General features: G+C 49.5%; 1 protein-coding gene and 1 pseudogene across 1 annotated transcript; one reads left to right on the forward strand and one right to left on the reverse strand.

Moving 5' to 3' along the window:
• LOC116418817 overlaps positions 1 to 19,901 on the reverse strand; it is a 188,167-nt pseudogene that overhangs the window by 49,111 nt on the left and 119,155 nt on the right.
• LOC113223314 (UL16-binding protein 1-like) lies at positions 860 to 5,593 on the forward strand. The gene is made up of 4 exons (XM_026452788.2): positions 860 to 1,006; positions 4,085 to 4,348; positions 4,571 to 4,846; positions 5,484 to 5,593. The coding sequence occupies exons 1-4, from the start codon at positions 922 to 924 to the stop codon at positions 5,591 to 5,593; spliced, it is 735 nt and encodes a 244-aa protein (XP_026308573.1). The 5' UTR covers positions 860 to 921.

A 19,901-nucleotide genomic window follows, 5' to 3' on the forward strand; every position in this document is an offset into this window, starting at 1 on the left:
CCTCCCTTGCAGCCAGGGGCCACTGGGCTCCTCGCCTTCCTCTGGCTTCTGTCCATAGATCTAGATGGTTCCATGGTGACTGAGATGAGGATGCACTCGGGATGCCCCTTTGAGGATGGCTGCAGAGACCATCCAGGGACTGAGCAGAGGTGCGGATGCAGCCATAGATTTGGGTGTGGTTGGACACAGATGGCTGTGCAGCAAAGTGAGCTCCACCCATGCGTAGACCCCCACCCTCGGCTTCTGCTGTCCGTGGAAACACAGTTAATCACATGATGATTGATCACGGTAGGCCACCTAGGCCTTTTTCTTTTTTTCCCAAAAGTCATAAAGGGATATAGCATATACTCAAAGACCTCCTTATGCTTTTAGCCGAGAGGCAAAGAAGGTCTGCTGCGGACTGGGGAAGCGGCTGCGCCCCGGACAGAGCGGGGGCGGGGGGCGGGGGGCGGGGGGTGGGAGGACTCCGCGATGCAGGCAGAGGGAGGGCGGGTGTCTGGCGCAGGCGGTGACTGGCCGCCACGGAATATTCCTGTTAAGTTTCTTCACATTCCTGTACATAAGTGTTTACACTGGGGTAATGATAAATGCTGTGCTGAAAAATTAAATGAGGCAGTCATGGAAGGAACCATGTCCTGCCCCGCGAGGGAACCGGGACGCCGCCACCAAGCGGGGTGGGGGGGGGGGGGGGGGGGGGGGGGGAGGGTTCGCCCGCCTCGGCCGCTGTCAGGTGACGACCCCGGGGCGGGGCGGGGTGGAGCACCTCCAAACAAGGGCAGTCGTCGGATTACGCCCCTTGGATCGCAGCCTGGGGCGGGGCGGTGCAGTTCAATTTACTAGCCTGAGTGGGAGGCACCAGGCGATTCCTCCGCCCATATCCGCCTCCACCCCAACTCCGGTCCCCTGCGCCCCAGGTCCCCAATGGCAGCAGCCGCCTGCCCCGCCTTCCTTCCATACTTCCCGCTTCTGCTACTGCTGTCCTGCTGGTCCGGGTCAGGGCGGGCCGGTCAGTTCCGGGATGGAGCCTAGTCCGGGGCTGGTGCCAAACCTGGGGGGCTGTGGATTGCAGCGGGTTTCGATCTCCCCGAACATCGCCCCAGCTGAGTTCCCCGCTGCGGCTCCTTTACGCTGGGTCCGCGTCCTGCGGCTGCAGCTTGCACTGCAGACCAGGAGGGTTTTTAAAGAGGGCGGAAAAGGAACCACAGGAGGGTGGAGGGGCCAAAGGGCCGCAGAAGACAAGGTGGAGCGGGGATCCCTGGTGCAGCTCCGCAGCCCCACTAGCCCTCCGGAAGGAGAAACCAGAGCTCCCGAAACCCTAGCTGGGATCAGGACAGGGGTGAAGGGGGACTCCACAGGAACGCGATCACAGACTCACCCACCAGCCGCAGGCCTGCTCTGCTCTCATCCGCTCTCCACCACAAAAACCCTCCAGCACTCCCAGGGCTTCGCCCTGGAACTTCCCCTGCGCTTTGCTGCAGGCACTCACCTCCACCCAAGAGGCTCATCAGACACTTCCCACCATTCACCACTTCTTCACCTTTCACTTCCACTACCCCGGTCGCATCCTTTCACCCCCATCTCAGCCCAGCCCCGTCACCACACAGGCCTCCCTCACCTCCCCATCCATGAAGGGGTCCTTAGCACCTCCCCCAACTAGCACATTTTCCCCTTTGCCTGAGGACACACCCCAGCAAACACACCCCATGCTTTCCACAGAACTTAGTGCAGGGGGGATGGGAAGGACCATTTCCCCCAGGATGACCCTGGGAGCGCCCATGAGTAGAGGCGCCCACTACTTCCCTTGGGACCCAGACCGCCTGTTCTTCCTACTGGGGAGCCAGGGTCATATAGAATAGTCACTACCCAGACAGGAGTCAGCAAACCCTTTCTAGAAAGGAAAGGCTGAAAGCACTGTGGTCCTTGCCGGCCATGGGTTCTCTGTGTGTCAAGTCCTGTCCCTTTGTAGAGCAACAGCAGGCAATGGCAACCTGCAGATAAAAGGGAGACCAGATATGGACAGCATCCTAGGTTGCTGACCCCAGATGAGGGCACATGCTGTGTCCTGGCAATTGCTGCCCCACTCCCTAGGGTGTCATCTCCAAGTGGTATAAGTTGAAGAGTCACAGGTGTGTCCGACCCTGCCTGTGGCTTCTGAGTGGTGTGGATGTGATGGACGTGAGTGGAGGTTCTATGGTTCGGGGCCAATGCTCCCCTCCTTTGCTGCTAGGTGGCATCATCGGTCCCTCAGGGTGATCAGAGACCCTCCCTGAAGCCTCAGGTGTGAGCTGAGGGTGAGGGGTGCACCCACATGTTGTCCGGGGGATCGGGGCCAACTGCTTGTGCAGTTTCTTGGTTCCCTGTGGCCCTGCTCCGGCCCATCCCAGGAGACCCACCTGTGTCTTCTCACTGCTGGGCCTATCTTCCTAATGACGTAAAGGGTGAGGAGCACATCCTGTGATGGGCAGCTCTGAGGCTATGTGGTCACTGCCCTCCCATAGCTGGAGGCCCATCTCCACCAGGGCCCAGGACTATACCTGGAGCCTCTTTTACTACATTAACTACAAACACTATCCATTCCCGGTACAAATCCAGGAAATGTGAAAATACCATCAAACGAGTCTATGAACCCAGCATATCCCCCTAAGCTGGACCTGACACAGGTGTCCATCCTTTACTTTGCCCCAAATGCACCTCATGAGTATCAGGGGAGCAAGTTAATGCTTCAGATCTCTGGAAGGAGGATACACACTGTGTCCACCAGGAGTGTCTGGGTATTTGCTGTTTCATGGTGTACACTTACCAGAGTGAATGCCCATCTGGCTCTGTGGGGGAGTCTGAAGGAGTCATTGCAGTTGCTGTGGAATTGAAGGGGCCCACCAGGGCCTCTGGACTCTCCTTCTAGTAATGGACTCTGGGTCTGAGGTGTGGCTCAGTTCTCAAAGCTGGGCAAAGGAGCTCGATTATTTCCTGGGGTGACTCATTTCAGCATCCAGGTCATCCATCCTTCCGTTTTGTCTGTATTTGTTGTAATTATTTAAATCTAGCAGTATTCGGGTTGAGTTTCCATCTCTTTTGGATCCTTGACCCCTTTGTTCTATGAGCCATGAGCACACCTTCCTATGGCTGAGGTCCCCAGCTGGCACTGTGACTTCTCTAATTATTTCCATCATTGCACCCTCCTTCCTCCTGACAGTTGACGGCCTCCACTTGAGATCTGTTATTTCAGGATTTTCCATCACCATTACTATTGGGAGCCCATTTCAGGAACAGCATTTCCTACCCCTGACCCCGGCCTTCAGCAACAGGCATCCCTGAGCTTCTTGACAGTCTGCTGCCTTCTCCTGGGGCCTTCTTTATATTCTGGGTAAACAGGAGTCCTCCACGCTTCCCATGAGCACAGAGAGTGGACATTGTTCTGGATTTTCATACTGCAGTCACTCTGGCATGGGCGCTTCTCTGAGCCTTTTTGCTCTTTCCTCTACACCCTGACTTAGAAGTTCTGGATTTTCCACTTCTTGCCCTGTGAACCATCCCTTTGCAAGGTTCCAGGAATGCATCCTCAAAGCGGATGGGTGTCATTGCCGGGGCTTTGCCAACATATTAAATCATGTGACCCATGACATTCATCACTTGTGTATCTAAACTGAATTCTGCCCTCACCACCCCCCCTGCCACCACCACTGTGCTGGAGCATGTGAGGACAGCTCCCACACCCTCTCCCATCTCCTGCAGTCCACATGGACTGCTGCTGAGGGTCCTCCTCATCCAGGCCTTTTCCTGCCACAACAGGCCTGGCACCTCCCCGACAAGATCATGTGCTGACTGATGTGGGCACACGGCAGGTGGGACATGTCTGGAGGGGACATGTGGTTTCATGGCTGCAGGAACCTTCTCCTCCATATACTCAAGCAAGGGAGACGCTCTAGTCTTTAACTAGTTGACATGACAGCCCTGGCTGGGGCACATCTTGCTCTACCAGCCCAGCCCCTCAGAGGCCTTCACTTGCAATCACCGTAAGGGGGAGGAGGGGTCTCAGGTTCCACTTCCCTCCACACCAATCCTCTCCTGTGTTTTGCTTCCACAGACACACACTGTCTTTGCTATGACTTCACCATCACTCCTAACTTCAGACCTGAACCACGATGGTGTGAAGTTCAAGGCCTGGTGGATGAAAGGCCTTTTCTTCACTATGACTGTGTTAACCACAAGGCCAAAGCCTTTGTTTCTCTGGGGAAGAAAGTCAATGTCACAAAAACCTGGGAAAAACAAACTGAAACACTAGGAGACGTGGTGGATTTCCTCAATGGGCAACTGCCTGACATTCAAGTGGAGAATTTAATACACATTGGTAAGTTTCAGATAGTCCAGGACAGCAGGGAGCAGACACAGTAGTAACTTAGAGGCATTTATTGGTTTCATGTAACAAATAAATCAGAAGTTTGTGTCACACAAGAGGCTGAGAAGCATGGGCAGGATGCAGCAGAGAGAGCAAGTCCAGAAGCCAGGAAAGGAAGCAGGGTAGGGCTCAGGACTTGTCAAGATCAGAGCTGATCTCTTTCCAATGGGGCAGAGCCCCTCATTCTGCAGGCCCAGATGTCTTGTGACAATGAAGCCTATGGACACAACAGAGGATCTTGGCAGTTCCTCTTCAATAGACAGACTTTCTTCCTGTTTGACTCAAACAACAGAAAGTGGGCAGTGCTTCATCCTGGAGCCAAGAAGATGAACGATAAGTGGGAGAAGAACACGGAGGTGACCATGTTCTTCCACAAGATTTCAATGGGGGATTGTAAGATGTGGCTTGAAGAAGTTTTGATATACTGGGAAAAAATGCTGGATCCAACAAGTAAGTGAGAGGCCAAAAAAGGAAGCTGTCTTGAGTGCAGATCTTAGCCCGGTGTGTGAGTGTGTGTGAGTGCATGTGCGTGTGAGTGTTTGGGTGAGTGTGAACATGACCCCCTCATAGGGGACTCCTTTTGGGGGTGCTGGTGTGCCTGTGCTCTCTCATCCTCCTCTCCCTTCTTCCTCCCTGCACCTGCCTGTGCTCCACCCACTGTGTGTTTCTCACCAGCCTCGAATCTGTGGGTGTCATAGTGTTTCTAGACCTTTTTCGTTAGTGTTCCTTCCTCCTAGAATCACTTTTGTTTTCCTCTCCCTTCATCTGTTTCTGTACATCCATCGAAACTACCTCAAAGGCCAGCCCCAAGACTCTCCCCTCCCTGGCCCTGGGGCATCCCCTCCTCTTCCGCCAGAGCAGGAGGGTGGGCTGTGCTGTCACGTTGCTTCCCTCAGCAGCTGTGTGAGCTCCCTGAGGACAGGGACACCCTCTCCCTTCCTACCCCCAGAAACTGTCACAGCGGCTTCTCCACAGCAGAGGGGGACAAAAGCTCTTCTAGGATGAGCTGGGGGCGCAGGAGCTGAGGAGGCATCTCCTAAGATTTGGGGCCTGGACAAGGGTTGTCACTCCTGTGTTTCCATTTCAGAGCCACACTCTCGGGCCCCAGGAACAACCCAACCCAAAACCATGGCCACCACCTTCAGTGCCTGGAGCCTCCTCCTCATCATCCTCTGCTTTATCCTCCCTGGCATCTGAGGAGAGTCCTTCAGAGTGACAGGTCCTGTGGGCGATATTGGGAGGGGAGCACGGAGCAGGTGGATGAGGTGGAAGGATGCAGGAGAATACCCAGAGTCCCACATCTCCCCATGGCAGGAACCTTCTCATCCTGACATGAGACAGATGAATGAGACCTAGTGTCACCTATCGGCGATGACCTGGGTAGCTCAGCCCTGAGTTCTGATGGATTCTCACTGTCAGAACCAGAGAGAAAGGGAGGGACCCATACCTGGGCTCAAGCCCTGTTGAGCTTGAGAGGGTTTAGCCAATTCAGGCCTGTTTCAGAGCAGGTTCCTATTCAGGAAGGGTAGTGGTGTGTGGCCTGCAGGCAGTAGGAACTCAGGCATGGGCAGTCCGCACAGTAGGAGAGGAGCAGCATGGCTGTTTCACCTAGGATGTCAAGGGAAGGGTGTCCCTGGAGAAGGCTAAGAAGAGAGTGATCTGGGAGAATCCCCAGACAAGGGGGCTGTGAGGACCTTGGTCCACCCAGTTCCTAAGGCTGCATTCCCAGAGAAAGCAGCTTGGTTCCCAGCAGTTAAGGTGGAAGGTGAAGAGTAGAGCATGTCCAGGGTGAGGTTTAGGAAAAGGCCAGGCCCCTTGGACCCATAGGATTCCTTGTTTGGCCCTAGGGTGATGCCCCTGCCATTCTGCCTCCTTCACACTCCAGATCCTGAGCCAGCTGATGGCCCTGCCTGGAGCAGAGTGGACTCAGACAGGGAGGCTGAGCTGCTGCTGGAGTTCCATGCTCACCACTGAACTTGGTCAGGAATGAATGGGGCGGGGCAGGGGCAGCCCCATTCAAAGCTATGGGTGCAGCTCCCAAGGTGAGGAGAGGCTGAGAGCGAAGGGGAAAGAAGGAGGTTTGCCTGCAAGCCCACCCAAGGCCAGGGAACATGGATCCAGAGACCTCTCTTTGGACAGGGCTCCTCCAGATCCTCTAGACCCTTCTATGAGAGGGAGGAGCAGTCCCTGAGTGAAGGTGCAGACCCCTCATTACCAGCCTCAGTTCTGAGCCTCCATGCGCTGTAGCAGGGCCTGGGCTGGCTCTGTGGTGTGGTGAAGGAGGGTGGAGGTTGGGACAGGCTGCACAGCCAGGGGTAGCATTGGAGGGAAACACGTAAAACATGTTCCTTATTTGGGGAAGAGGCTCCGAAATGGGGAGGGCCTGGGAGGGATCACCCAGGAGAACAGACCCAGGTTTTTCTGTCACTTAAACCAACGCTTCATCTTTTCTGAAGGTGGAAGATGATATCAAGAAGCCTCTGTTAGCCTGGTCTGGTTCCTGCTCTCCCTTCAGGGAGGCCGCCTGTCTACTCACCACTGTGCCTTTCTGGAAAGCAGGAGTTCAAGCCTTAGCAAGCCCACCGGCCCCCAGCGGATGATGAGGACGTTGTAGACTCAGCATCTCATGCCATTCATTACCTTTACTGATGATCCTGGCTACCATTTTTCTTAACATCTTCTGCCACTTTCTCTCAGTGCTAATGGATAGAATTCCTGCACAAGTTTTAACTGAACAAGAAATCCTAGCAAAAGGCATTTTCTTTCTACTTCTTTGATTGTGGAAAAGCAGACACTTCTCTGAAGCATGACCTTATTCTTCCAAACAGTATCACTAGTAAAATAGCATGCTGGACTTCAAAGCTCAGGGATCCTTTTGATGCAGTGACCAAGAATTGCATTAATTTTTTTAAAAATTATTTTTATGGTTTTTTACAGTTTCTCATTCTGTCAACCATGCTGGAGTGAAGTGGCAGAGTCTTCACCCACTGTAATCTCCAGCTCCTGGGCTCAAGTAGTCTTCTAGACTCAGCCTCTGGAATAGCTGGGGCTACTGGCGCATGCCACCAGGCCCGGCAAATTGTTTTAGTTTTAGGAAAAGTGGGTCTTCCTGTGTTGCTCAGGCTGGTCTTCAACTGCTGGCCTCAAGCAGTCTTCCCACCTTGGCCTCCCAGTGCTCTGGGATTACAGGCATGAACCACAGTGCCTGTTGTAGAAATTTTTAAGTATTTTATATGGAAAAGTATTACCTTCATGATTATTTTATTTAGTAAGACAGCAGATCTAATCTCAGAATAGCTGCTTAGCCTTTTCTCTGACTCACCTCCTGCCAGCTCTGGCATTCAAGTGAGGGTCAAAGCCTGTGAACCTGAATGATCCCAGCTCCTGTTTTGTTCTGAGCTGCTTCAGGCTGTGGAAGGGCCTGGGAGTTGCCTGCAGGAGAGGTGTAGGGAGGAGAAGCTGCCTAAAGCAGAAAACAGAGGGTGAGAGGGAACCGTCTGGAAGCCCTGGCTTTGCAGGAGAAGAAGGAACCATAGTGGATTTATTGAGGGATTTATGTCTTTACATCAGTTTCCGAAAAGAATGTTTTTCTGAATTTCCCGTTATCAACTAGTAAAACAGAACAAAGCAAAACCAATGTGAAACAAGCAAGAATTGCAAAGTATTTGCAAGCAGAATCCAGAGAATTTCTCTGCCTGCACCACTTGAGAGCCAGCCGCCACGCTGATGCCTCATCTTTAATGATGCCACCTCATGCCCCATTCTTTAGTGTTCTTCCTACAAACCATGACACTCTCCTAATAAGCACAATACAATCACCAAAACAGATTCTGCATCCATACATTAGATCCATCTCATGCTCAGACACCACCCAAGATTCACCAGTTGTTTTGATTATCTGTTTTACAGACAAGGATCTGATGGATTTAGGCATTTCCTACCTCATTATTTAGCTGAAAATATAAATCATGATGTTTTATTTGCCCAACTATTCGATCTCTATATTTTTGGAAATAGGTGGAGAGATTTGGATTGATGTGGTGCTTCTTATTGTGTATCACTCAGAAGTCCTCATTAATATATTTGAAAGATTTAACATCTTTTTATCCAGCATTTGGGTTGCTTAATTTTTGCTAGTTCAGATGTTCTAGTCTGACATAGAAACAGAAATCTAACACCAAATGAGAAAACATGCTGTACTTTAGTGGAATATTTTATTGCTAACTTTTTCTTATGAAAGCAACAGCAAAGTAAATAACCAAATATCTCCATGCTTTCTAGAACGTGCTTCCCAGCCTGGAACTGACTGGGATTGCTAGTTAGTGGGATGAGCACAGCATCCACTGTCGTGAATATCACATGAGTCGATGTCAAAGGAACAATTCAATATAGACTCCTACCCACAATGGAAGAGGTCTCTGATGTTCCACTTCCTGCCCACCACCTGGTGTAGACAGATTTAAACATTTGTCAGTAGAATGGGTGTGAGAGGGCATTCCATTGTTCTTTATGTGTGTTATCTTTTTTATGTAGGACATGTCAACTCTTTCACGGGTTTCCTCAGAATCTCTGAACTGCTCATAGCATTTGCCCAATCTTAGGACAATTATATGTATTTTTACTTATTTGTAGTTCTTTATACATTACAAATCTGATCTTTTGTCCATAGGGGAATAAAATAACTTTTAAAAATAGAGATTAATCTGATGTGGGGATTACTTCTAAAGAAGTAGGTGTGTTCAGGGCTGAGGAACGACAAGGAACGTCACTGCCCAGGGTGTAGTGTGCTGGGGCCAAACCAGAAAAGTTATGTTTTTTAAGAACAGGAACATTGGTATCTGTCCAGGGTATCAGGACAATGTTCGAGACTGACAGAGGACCTATAATTTAAAAGTATCATTAAGTTCTTTGCTTCCCAAATAGTCTAGCGGAATCCCTAGTTTATTAACCCGTAACATAAGGAAGAATAAAATCCCATTAATTCTCTACTGGATTATAATGCAACATTTGAAAGTCAATAAGCCTTTTAAAAAATAGATATTTTTATTTAAATATCAGTAAGAGATAAATTACTAAAGGAAAGAATCATGCTTATATATATTTTCTTTTTTCTTTTTTTTTTTTTTTGGTTTTTTTCTTTTTTTTTTTTTTATTATACTTTAAGTTCTAGGGTACATGTGCATAACGTGCAGGTTACATATGTATACATGTGCCATGTTGGTGTGCTGCACCCATCAACTCATCAGCACCCATCAATTCATCATTTATATCAGGTATAACTCCCCAATGCAATCCCTCCCCCCTCCCCCCTCCCCATGATAGGCCCCAGTGTGTGATGTTCCCCTTCCCGAGTCCAAGTGATCTCATTGTTCAGTTCCCACCTATGAGTGAGAACATGCGGTGTTTGGTTTTCTCTTCTTGTGATAGTTTGCTAAGAATGATGGTTTCCAGCTGCATCCATGTCCCTACAAAGGACGCAAACTCATCCTTTTTTATGGCTGCATAGTATTCCATGGTGTATATGTGCCACATTTTCTTAATCCAGTCTGTCACTGATGGACATTTGGGTTGATTCCAAGTCGTGCTTATATATATTTTCTTATGAACAAATTAGAAAATTCTGATTCAGGACATGAAAAGAATTCCTGGTGTTCTGAAGTCAGCCATGATATTTCAGTGGCAATGCTTTAGAAGAACAAAATCATGGTTTAGAGAAGCATCTTTTTTCCCACAACCAAAGCAGAAAACAGAAAATGCTCTTTTTGTGGAGATTTCTTCTTCAGTAAGTTAAAACATTAAATGCAGGAATTCTTCCATCAGGTAGCATGATAGAAAATGAGAAAGTATTTTAAGAAATTTCAGTGATAGGATTATTGCCAAAGGAATTAAGGTTCATGAGATGCTGAGTCTATGGGGTCATCCTGATCTACTGGAGGCCTCTGAATTTGCTAAGGCTTGAATTCCCGGTGGCCCACAAATGAAGAGTGCGCGATGGACAGGCTGCCAGCCAGAAGGGAGAGTTTGACATGCACTCGTAATCCCAGCTACTCTGGTGGCTGAGGCAGGAGAATCACTAGAACCCGGAAGGCAGAGGTGGCAGTGAGCCAAGATCGTGCCATTGCATTCCAGCCTGGGCAGCAGAGTGAGACTCCATCTCAAATAATAATAATAAAAGAAAAAGGCAAAAATTCAGACAACTAAAGAGAAAATGGGCAAAAGAGTTGAACCAGCCCTTCACAGAAGAGGAAATGTGAAAGAATGGCCAATAAAAACATGAAGAGGGTCTCAGCCTAACAGGATGAGGTATCACATGACACCCACCAGACTGGCAAAAATCCCACAACCCAGTAAATGCAACGGTTGGGGAGAATGGAGAGCAACAAGAACATTCAGCCACTGCTAAGAATGGTTGTGAATTTTTTTAAGTATACTTGTATATGAAGTGATGTGTGTTTTAGATTATGAGGAAAATTACATTTCTTACCAGGGATGAAATTTTAATAATTGAAAGCTACTGACCGGAACAGACTTGCACTTGTGTACAAAAGAAATGCCCAAGAACGTTCTAACAACATAGTCCTAAGGTCCCCAACCTGGTCAAACACTCATCAACAGGAAAATAGAGACATTTCCCATGTTCCCCTCATAGCACGGGAGATCACGCAGCAATGAAAATGAATCATGTCAATGTGGATGGGTCTCAGGAAGAGAATGGAGGACAAAAGTAGACATCGAGCAAATGCTCAGACCCAATGCATTCACACAAAAGAATTCCTTCACATCAAAGTTCAAAAACTGCAGCCGAGGCAACAGAGCAAGACCCTGTCTCAAAAAGACAGCAGAAAGTTCAAAAACTAAATGGCATTTTGTTTAGGGATACACAAATACATGGTGAAAGAAATGTATTATGAAGAAAAGGGTGGGAATAATAAAGACTAAAGCAGAAAGTGATTCCCTCTGTAGAAGGGAAGGGACTGGGATTCAGGAGGGACCTCCAGGGAGCATCCAAACTTATGTCTCTTCAGATTCTATTCCCTAAACTTGGTGGAGGTCCTGGGTGTCCAGTGTGCCGATATTCTTTATACCTTACCCATATTGTACAAATACTTTTTTCTATTCAGTATTTAGAAGACAGTTATAAACAAGATTCATTAAATAGCAAGATGGCAGATCCACATCAGGAAGGAACATCAGGAACATCCATAGTGTTCCATCCATGGAACCTCACCATGGATATGCTTGTGTTCGTGGGCCTGCTCTTCTCTCAAGATACAGTCAGTTGGTCAGTTGTCAGGGATCAGAGGCCACACTCATCATAGCAGAGAGGCAGGATCAGCTGGGACAGGGTCCTTCTGTGACACCTACTGCATCACCAGGCCATGCAAAGTGACTCAGCTGCCAGAACTCACAGAATATCATTCTGCACCAAAACCTCCCAGGAAAAATGGTAAGTTCTCAGTTTCTCCATTAATAGCAACTCTCAGATTAATCTCTGTCCTCCATCACTTCTCCATGAAACAACTTTTTATAGCTTTGCTTGGGTCTATTTTTCAATTTATTTGTTATTTTGCTAACTTATTGAAAAGATATGTAGCCTGTGTACATAATTTTTTTCTCTGTAAGTGAGGATAATCGTGATTTAATTCCTATTCCTATTATTATTATTACCAACACCATTTAGTTTTTTTAAGCTTTTCAATTCCAACCGGTATTAATCAGGATCTTTCTGTCTCGTGAGACAGAAAACAAATCCAGACTGTGTAAGAGGAAAAAGAATGTATTAGTCACTAGAATTGAGAAGTTTCCAAGCTTAATTTGCTTGAGTTATAGCTACATCTACAGTTTCAAGTGGCATCGTGTGACTCTCTCTCTATTTCCCCAAATTTGGCTCCATGTTTAGCTCCACGACCCTCAGACTTAAACAGCAGCACCAGCTCCTCCCAAAGTCTCCAGCTCCACAGCTCCCGACCCTCATACTTCAATTGTAGCACCAGCTCCTCCTCGGGTCTCCAGATCCAAGATTCTCAAACTACAACAGCAGCACCAGCTTCCCTCCAGCTCAATGACTCTCAGACTTGAGAGGCAGCACTGCTCCTCCCCAAGGCTCCAACTTCACGACCCTCAAACTAGAACAGCAGCACCAACTACTCCCTGAGTCTCCAGTTCCCCGACCCTCAAACTTCAGCTGTAGCACTGGCTCCTCCCTGGGGCCACCAGCTCCACCACCCTCAGACTTACATGGTGGTAGCACCAGCTCCTCCTGAGGTCTCCAGCTCCAGGACCATCAAACTTCAATTGCAACACCAGCTCCTCCCTGGTCTCCAGCTCCATGATCCTCAAACTACAACAGCAGGACAGGCTCCTTCCTGGATCTCCAGCTCAGTGACTCTCAGACTTGAGAGGCAGCACCAGCACCTCCCCAAGACTCCAGCTCCACGACCTTCATAGTTGAACAGCGGTAGCACCAACTCCTTTCCAGGTCTCCAGCGCCACCATCTTTGAACTAGAACAGCAGCACCACCTCCTCCCTGGTCGAAGGAGCACCTCCTCCTTCCCTGGATCTCCAGCTCCACAACCCTCAGACATGAACAGCAGCACCAGCTCCTCCTTGGGTCTCTAGCTTCACCACCCTCAAACTTGAATTGCAGCTCTGGCACCTACCTGGGTCTCCAGCTCCACAACTCTCAGACTAGAACAGCAACACCGCTTCCTTCCTGGATCTCCAGCTCAATGACTCTCAGACTTGAAAGGCAGCACCAGCTCCTCACAAAGGCTCCAGCTCCAAGACCCTCAAACTAGAACAGCAGTAGCAGCTGCACACTGGGTCTCCAGCTCTACAAGCCTCAAAGTAGAATAGCAGCACTGGCTCCTCCCTGAGTCTCCAGCTCCTCAAGTCTGAGGGTCGTGGAGCTGGAGACCCTGGGAGGAGCTGCTGCTCTTCTGGTTGTCTCCAGCTCCATGACCCTCAACACACAACAGCAGCACTGGCTCCTCCCTGCAACTCGAACCACATGACCCTCTGATTTGAACAACAGCAACACCAGCTTGCCACTGGGTCTCCAGCTCCACGACCCTCAGCCTTAAACAACAGCAGCACCAGGTCCTCCCTGAGTCTCAAGCTCCACAACCCTCAAAGTAGAACAACAACATTCCTCCCTGGGTCTTCACCTCCACAACCCTTATTTACTGACTGACTGATAGAGAAACACCTTCATTGTTGCTGGGATGAGCTGCATAACATGACACGCCCCTTTGAAAGTCAATGTCATGGACAGTTAGCATTTGCTTTTCACTCCTGCACCCATGGGTTGGCTGGGCTTAGGCTGATCTAGTCTGGGCTTGACTCCAGGCTGAGGGTTGTAACCATGTGTGCTCCACATGCCTCTCCTCCTGCAGTTGGAGCCACAGTTCCCTGGGGCATGCTCATCTCATGGGAAAAATCAAGAGCATTAGAGGGCAGGCCTGGCAGTGCCGACACATTCCAGGCTAATGCTTCTGAAATCTCATTGGCATAAGAAAGTCACCCAGCCACGAGCAATACCTGTGGGATGGGTAAGTCTATCCACCCTCCCTCAGGCCCTGGCAAGGATGTGGCTGTGTCATACTCTTACAGGGAGAGCGAAATATTGAGGCCCAATATTAAATCAACTACAGTAAGAAATGTCAACTTCTATGTCCCTACACAGGAATCATTCTTCACCAGCGGTTTCACCTGAGCTGACTTCCCTTTGCAATTAATGGTTGGTGTCTGCAAGTTTAGGCCAATGCTGTTCCCTGTGGAGGACAGAGAAGCCTCAATTAGCCTTCGACTGTTGGGAAGAATAAGATATTAGGTTGGCACAAAACAACTACAAGCCCCAGGTGGCCTGTGCCCAGTGAGACAGGAGAGGGGCAGAGAACTGTGGGAGCTCAGGGTAGCTTGCATCCCCAGCCGCCTCTTGCCCCCATCTTTGCTTTCTGTTTTTTTTTTTTGTTGTTGTTGTTAGACAGGGGCTCTGTCACCCAGGCTGGAGTGCAATGGTGCGATCTTGGCTTGCTGCAATCTCCATGTCCTTGGCTCAAGCAATCCTTCCACCTCAGCCTCCCCAGTGGATGGGACCACAGGTGCATGCCACCACACCCAGCTAATTTTTTTTTTCTTTTTTCTGTAGAGATGGGATTTTGCTGTGTTGCCTAGGCTGGTCTTGAACTCCTGGGCTCAAGCATTCCACCCCTCTTGGCCTCCCAAAGTGCTGGGATTACAAACATGAGTCACTGAGCCCAGCCTGCTTTATTTTTCTTCACAGTACTTGGAACCTTCTATTGTACTAAGTACACGTGTATTTTCTTTCTTTTTTGTCTTCCCTAGAATAGGAGCTTAACGTGGGCAGGTATTTTTGTTGATCTCATTTATCATTCTATTCCCAGTCCCTGGAACAGTGTCTGGCACATGAGTGATGTGTTCTAAATAAATAGTTTTAACAAATAAATAAACTATCTTACAAGAGAAGGCTAATATTTGGAACTCGCTTACCAACAGAACCAAAATGCCGAAGACCTTTAGCCTGTCCCTACCTCTGAATGCACCCAACCCCAGAGGAGCCAGCAGAGAAAAAACAGGAACAAATGTGGGGAAGGGAGCAGGTGGTGCCCACCCCCCAAACTAAAGACCCCTGAAGCTGAGGCTGAACTTGAGTTGGAGAAGGGAATCATCTAGGAACTGGGTGTGAGATTAAAGTTTAGATTTGTCTGGCCTGAATTTTGTAACACCCAACATGAGTAATTCCATTCACTTTTGTTTTTATTTTTTGAGACAAAGTCTTGCTCTGTCACACAGGCTGGAGTGCAGCGGCATGATCTCAGCTCACTGCAACCTCTTCCTCCCAGGTTCAAGCAATCCTCCTGCCTCAGCCTCCTGAGTAGCTGGGATTATAGGGGCCCATCACCAGGTCCAGCTAATTTTTGTATTTTCAGTAGAGATGAGGTTTCACCATGTTGGCCAAGCTGGTCTTGAATGCCTGACCTCAAGTGATCTGCCCACTTCAGTCTTCCAAAATGCTGGCATTACAGGCATGAGCCACTGTATCCAGCCTATATTCCATTCATTATTAACAAGTCTATTATTATAAATCAAACTGACCAAAATCCTAGGGGAACTTCCCCAGATGTCATCAGGCAGCAGAGACCAGAGAACTATCAGCAGGATGGGGACTAGGGTGAGGCAGGGGAGAGAGGCGCTCATCTCTGGATTATCAGGGTGCAGCTAGTGAGGCATAAAATTTAAGGGGGCACCAAAAAATTTAAGGGGGCATTGATCAAAATAAATATTTGAATGCAGAATTTTTTTTTAAAAAAAAATCAAATTTAATGCAAAAATAATCCCTAATGGGAAAAGTTATCAACATTTCAACTAAGATGCAGTCCAATCCTGCATTTGAATGACTTGGCCTCACTCGCTCACCCTAACCCACCTCTGCCTCACGGAAGCTGCTGGAAGGCAGCAGCTGGAGAAAAATGAAGCCATTTCCTGCTCATATCCAGTTCAGATGTTCCATAAACTAGCTACACATGAGACCGTGATGATCTACCTGTGCCAACCAGGACCACAGTCTACCATCAGGACCACAATAACCAGGTCCATGTTGACTGGCCCTAGCTGAGCCCAGACACTTTGACTTAGAGGCTCAGGCCAGGATTGCTTCTCCCATTGACATCAAGCACTCATTAAGAGAAAACAGACAAGGCCAAGTGCAGTGGCTCATGCCTGTAATCCCAGCACTTTGGTGGAATCCCAGCAGAGGCAGGTGGATCACCTGAGGTCAGGAGTTTGAGACCAGCCTGGCCAACATGGTGAAACCCCATCTCTACTAAAATTACAAAAATCAGCTGGGCATGGTGGCACACAGCTGAGGCACAAGAATCAATTCAACCCAGAAGGTAGAGGCTGCAGTGAGCCAATAACAAGCCACTGCACTCCAGCCTGGGTGACAAAATGAGATCCTGTCTCAAAAAAAAAAAAAGAGAGAAAACAGGAAAACAGACAGCTCAGGTATGGAAACTCAGGCCTCCCTACAGATGCAATCAAGGAACTTATTTATTTAAAATGTAGCGTCCTGTAGGGGTAGGATGAAGAATGATTGTGAGTTTTCACTTGATTCTCTTTCTCTGTTGTCTGGCATCTCTGGCCATGAGCACATCATTTCTGGAATCAGAGCACAGATTGTGGGGAGAGGAAGGACAGGCCACCTGGCAATGTGGTCCTGTTTTTCTTGGACTAGCCTTTGTGTGAGGACCTGTGCCCAGTAGGCAGATTCAGGTCCCTGAGGAGAGAGGAGGAGCCAGGTAGTGGTACATTTGAAGTGATGACCCTTCCCCAGCTGCCCAGAGCCCATTTGGCACCGAAGGTCACTTCCAGAATGTTGGGTTGGCTCTCAGGGATCTGGTTGGGACTCTCAGGGCCATTAGGTTCTGGCAGGCCCAAGTCTGGTTGTGAAGACACCTGGGACAGCTCAGACACCCTCTCCGGCCACTCGCACACCCAGCACTGACAGGCCACAGCAGGTCTGCCCACGCCCCTCTCCTTGTTCACTTGGCACCTGATCAGTCATCATGGACACTGACCATTGCTTGAGTGTAGGGTCCCCAAGTTCCTGCTGGGCCAGCAATTGTGCCCCTTGTGCTGATGTATCTTGGGGTGCCAGCACAAGATCTCCTTTGGGATACAGAGAGCATCTCTGCACCAACCGGCGGGGACACAGGTGTGTTTCAGTACAAACACCTGGGCTGGCTGGACAACACAGCCTGCACCCAGTAGCTCTGATTTACCTGAATCCCAGAGTTGGCATGGTGGAGTCATTCCCTCCCCGAAACCAGTGGGAACATCCCTGGGCAGGACGAGGAGTGCTCAGAGCAGGTGAATGAAGCTCTGCAGGAAATGACATCTCCTTCGAGAAGTGAGGGCCGTGAAATCAATCCGAGGACACTTTCTGAGCACCCCCAGGGTGCACACCCAGGCTCAGGGAGCAGGGGAAATGTCAGCCAGTAAGTACATGTCTGTGTTCTGTGGATGGGCCAGAAAGGGCTGCAGCAAGGAAATCATAATCACAGAGGAGAAAACGGCCAGAGTCACAGTCTGGTTTGTCCCTTTCTCATTGGGTGCTGCCAGGAGTCCAGTCCAAGCAGGTAACTCCCAAGCAAAGGTATCAAAATGGACTAAGACCCTCTAATCACTTCCTGGTGTCTTGAGATAGCCTCCAACCCACCGCCCCCACCGCGGGGCCCTGCACTAGCTTCCCCAAGAAGAAACTGGGAGGCTGAGGGGCTGAGCTGCCAGGAGATCTTTCACCAGTGCCTGTGGACCTGTTGAATGTTTAACTTATCCTTTAAAAACATGCCTGCCTCTTTGCATGTTAACTCTCTGTAAGGAGCATGTGTTACTTTGCTAAAGAAGGAAAACATGACTCAAAACCACCTGTGCATTTAGCAAGCACCAATTCCCAGCTCAGAGCAGTGGATTCGCTGCTGCAAAAATCTAAACTTCAACACCCACATGGAGCCTTCAAAGGCTGCCTGGCCCCAAGCTCACCCTTTGGAGTTCACTGACGGGTGTGTTTAGAGTTGTTTCTTCCTGGTGTCTGTTGTCAGGAAAAAGAAGAGACAGGGACACCAGTTGGGGGTTTAATCCCGTCAGACCCAAACATTGGTTTTCTGTGTCCATTACATTACCCCATCGAGATGCCGCTGGGGCTGAATGATCAAGTCGAATCTATTCTTGACCAGATGGTTGAAGCCACACACACCTTCTAGGGCCCTGCGTGGGGGTGGAGTCACTCTTCGGTTTTATCTCACAGCAGGGATGACCCCTCACTGGGCACCCCAGCTCAGATCTCAAGACAAACAGGCGCTGGGGACAGTGGGTGGAAGGAGGGGCCCCTCATGGGAGGACTCACAGGGTGAGAGACCCACACCCAACCGGGCAATTCACAGTCGGGATCTTTCGGGCCCTCGGAGGAAACGTTGGTTCACAGTGAACAGAGGTGCTGCTATTCAGTCACAATTATCTGCAGCAGGGACAACTACCCCCTCCGAAAAGATGAATTCAGTAAGGCAGAAACTTTAGCTCAAGATGAATTTCTTCTTGAAAATATTCCTCAGGCTGCCTGATGGAGTTTAAATGTTGTCAAAAGCCTTTCAAAGGATATTTGGTTCATTATTACCCTTCTTCAACAGTGGGGGCTGAGAAATGATCTTCCGGAGATGCTACAGGAGGGAAGCTAAGTTCACCATCACCCTTTCCTTCACTCATACAAGGCCAGGCCCCCTCAACACTACTGCTAACTCAGGTCCCCTTTGGTAAACCTGGAAAACTCACATTCCCTTTCAATGTGATTTCGGATCTATACATGATTTAAGTGTGGTGTCTAAAAATGAAGCAAAGGGAGTGCATTGGGGAAAATAATGTTCTCAGAAAATGTGTATCTTGTGCTCCAGCCACGTGGTCCCCCCACCTTCTATGGCTTCAGGGCAGCTCCGTAGCCAGCTGTGCCTCCTCCCCAGAGTCAGCAGCAAGCTCAGAATATGTTCCCTTCTGCAGTTCCAGGTCTGACCCCAGCCCTGGCTCCAGGCCAAGGCCTCCTGCATTTGACGTCTGGGAGTCCCTTTCTTTGGGGCCAGTGATGTCCAAGGTTCCTGCAGGGGCCTAGAGCCTGTGGTCCCTGAGTCCATCAGAAATGCAGCCTGTGCCAGGTGGGGAGCATCAAGCCTGCCACCCAACGCCACAGGCTGCAAGGGTGAATATCTGTGCAGAGTCTGGTGGGTAAGAAATGCTGTGCCTCTTACTTTTCTTTAAGTCCACCTCATTGTGACTGCAGTCTCCATCCCCCTGGGCTGCTAGGAAATGCCATCTCAGCCAGTCTTCCTCTCCCAACCTGAGAGGAGGTCCATGTTGCAGGCCTTGCCTAGGCTAACGTTGGGAATAAGAGAAGCCAAGCCAAGCCTTCTGCTCTCGGTCCCTGGTTATCTTGAGATGCCTGCGTTCCACCCAGCCCTTGCAGTCCCTCAGGTGCACTGGGGCAGGCAGTGTAGCATGATGAGCACAACTTCCAGAAGCGGACTGCCTAGACTCCATACCACATGTTGCCACCTACCCCTTGTGTGACACTGAGCAGTGATTAAACACTCTACGCCTCAGTTTCCTCATCTGTCCAGTGACAGCACCCACCTGCTCATAAGGTACAGTAAGGCCATAGGAGATGCTTAGACCAATCCCTCACAAACAGGGGTTCCTCGGGCGGTAGAGGCTGTTCCATCTCAGGCCCAAGACTGGCAATACCTCCTGACACTCTCGGGAATGCAACACAAGTCTCCACTACTGTCCAAACACAGACTTTAGCAAGCCTGCGAAGCTCTGCACAAAGACCCTCGGCCCACCTAGCTGCTGGTCAAAGGCTCCCATCCTTCTGGACACTTGGGCAAATCTCCTCACTGGTTCCAGGATTTTGCAACAGCCAATAACTTTGGCCTTCTT

Source organism: Piliocolobus tephrosceles, chromosome 5 (genome assembly GCF_002776525.5).
Source record: "Piliocolobus tephrosceles isolate RC106 chromosome 5, ASM277652v3, whole genome shotgun sequence".
NCBI classification, from domain to species: domain Eukaryota; kingdom Metazoa; phylum Chordata; class Mammalia; order Primates; family Cercopithecidae; genus Piliocolobus; species Piliocolobus tephrosceles.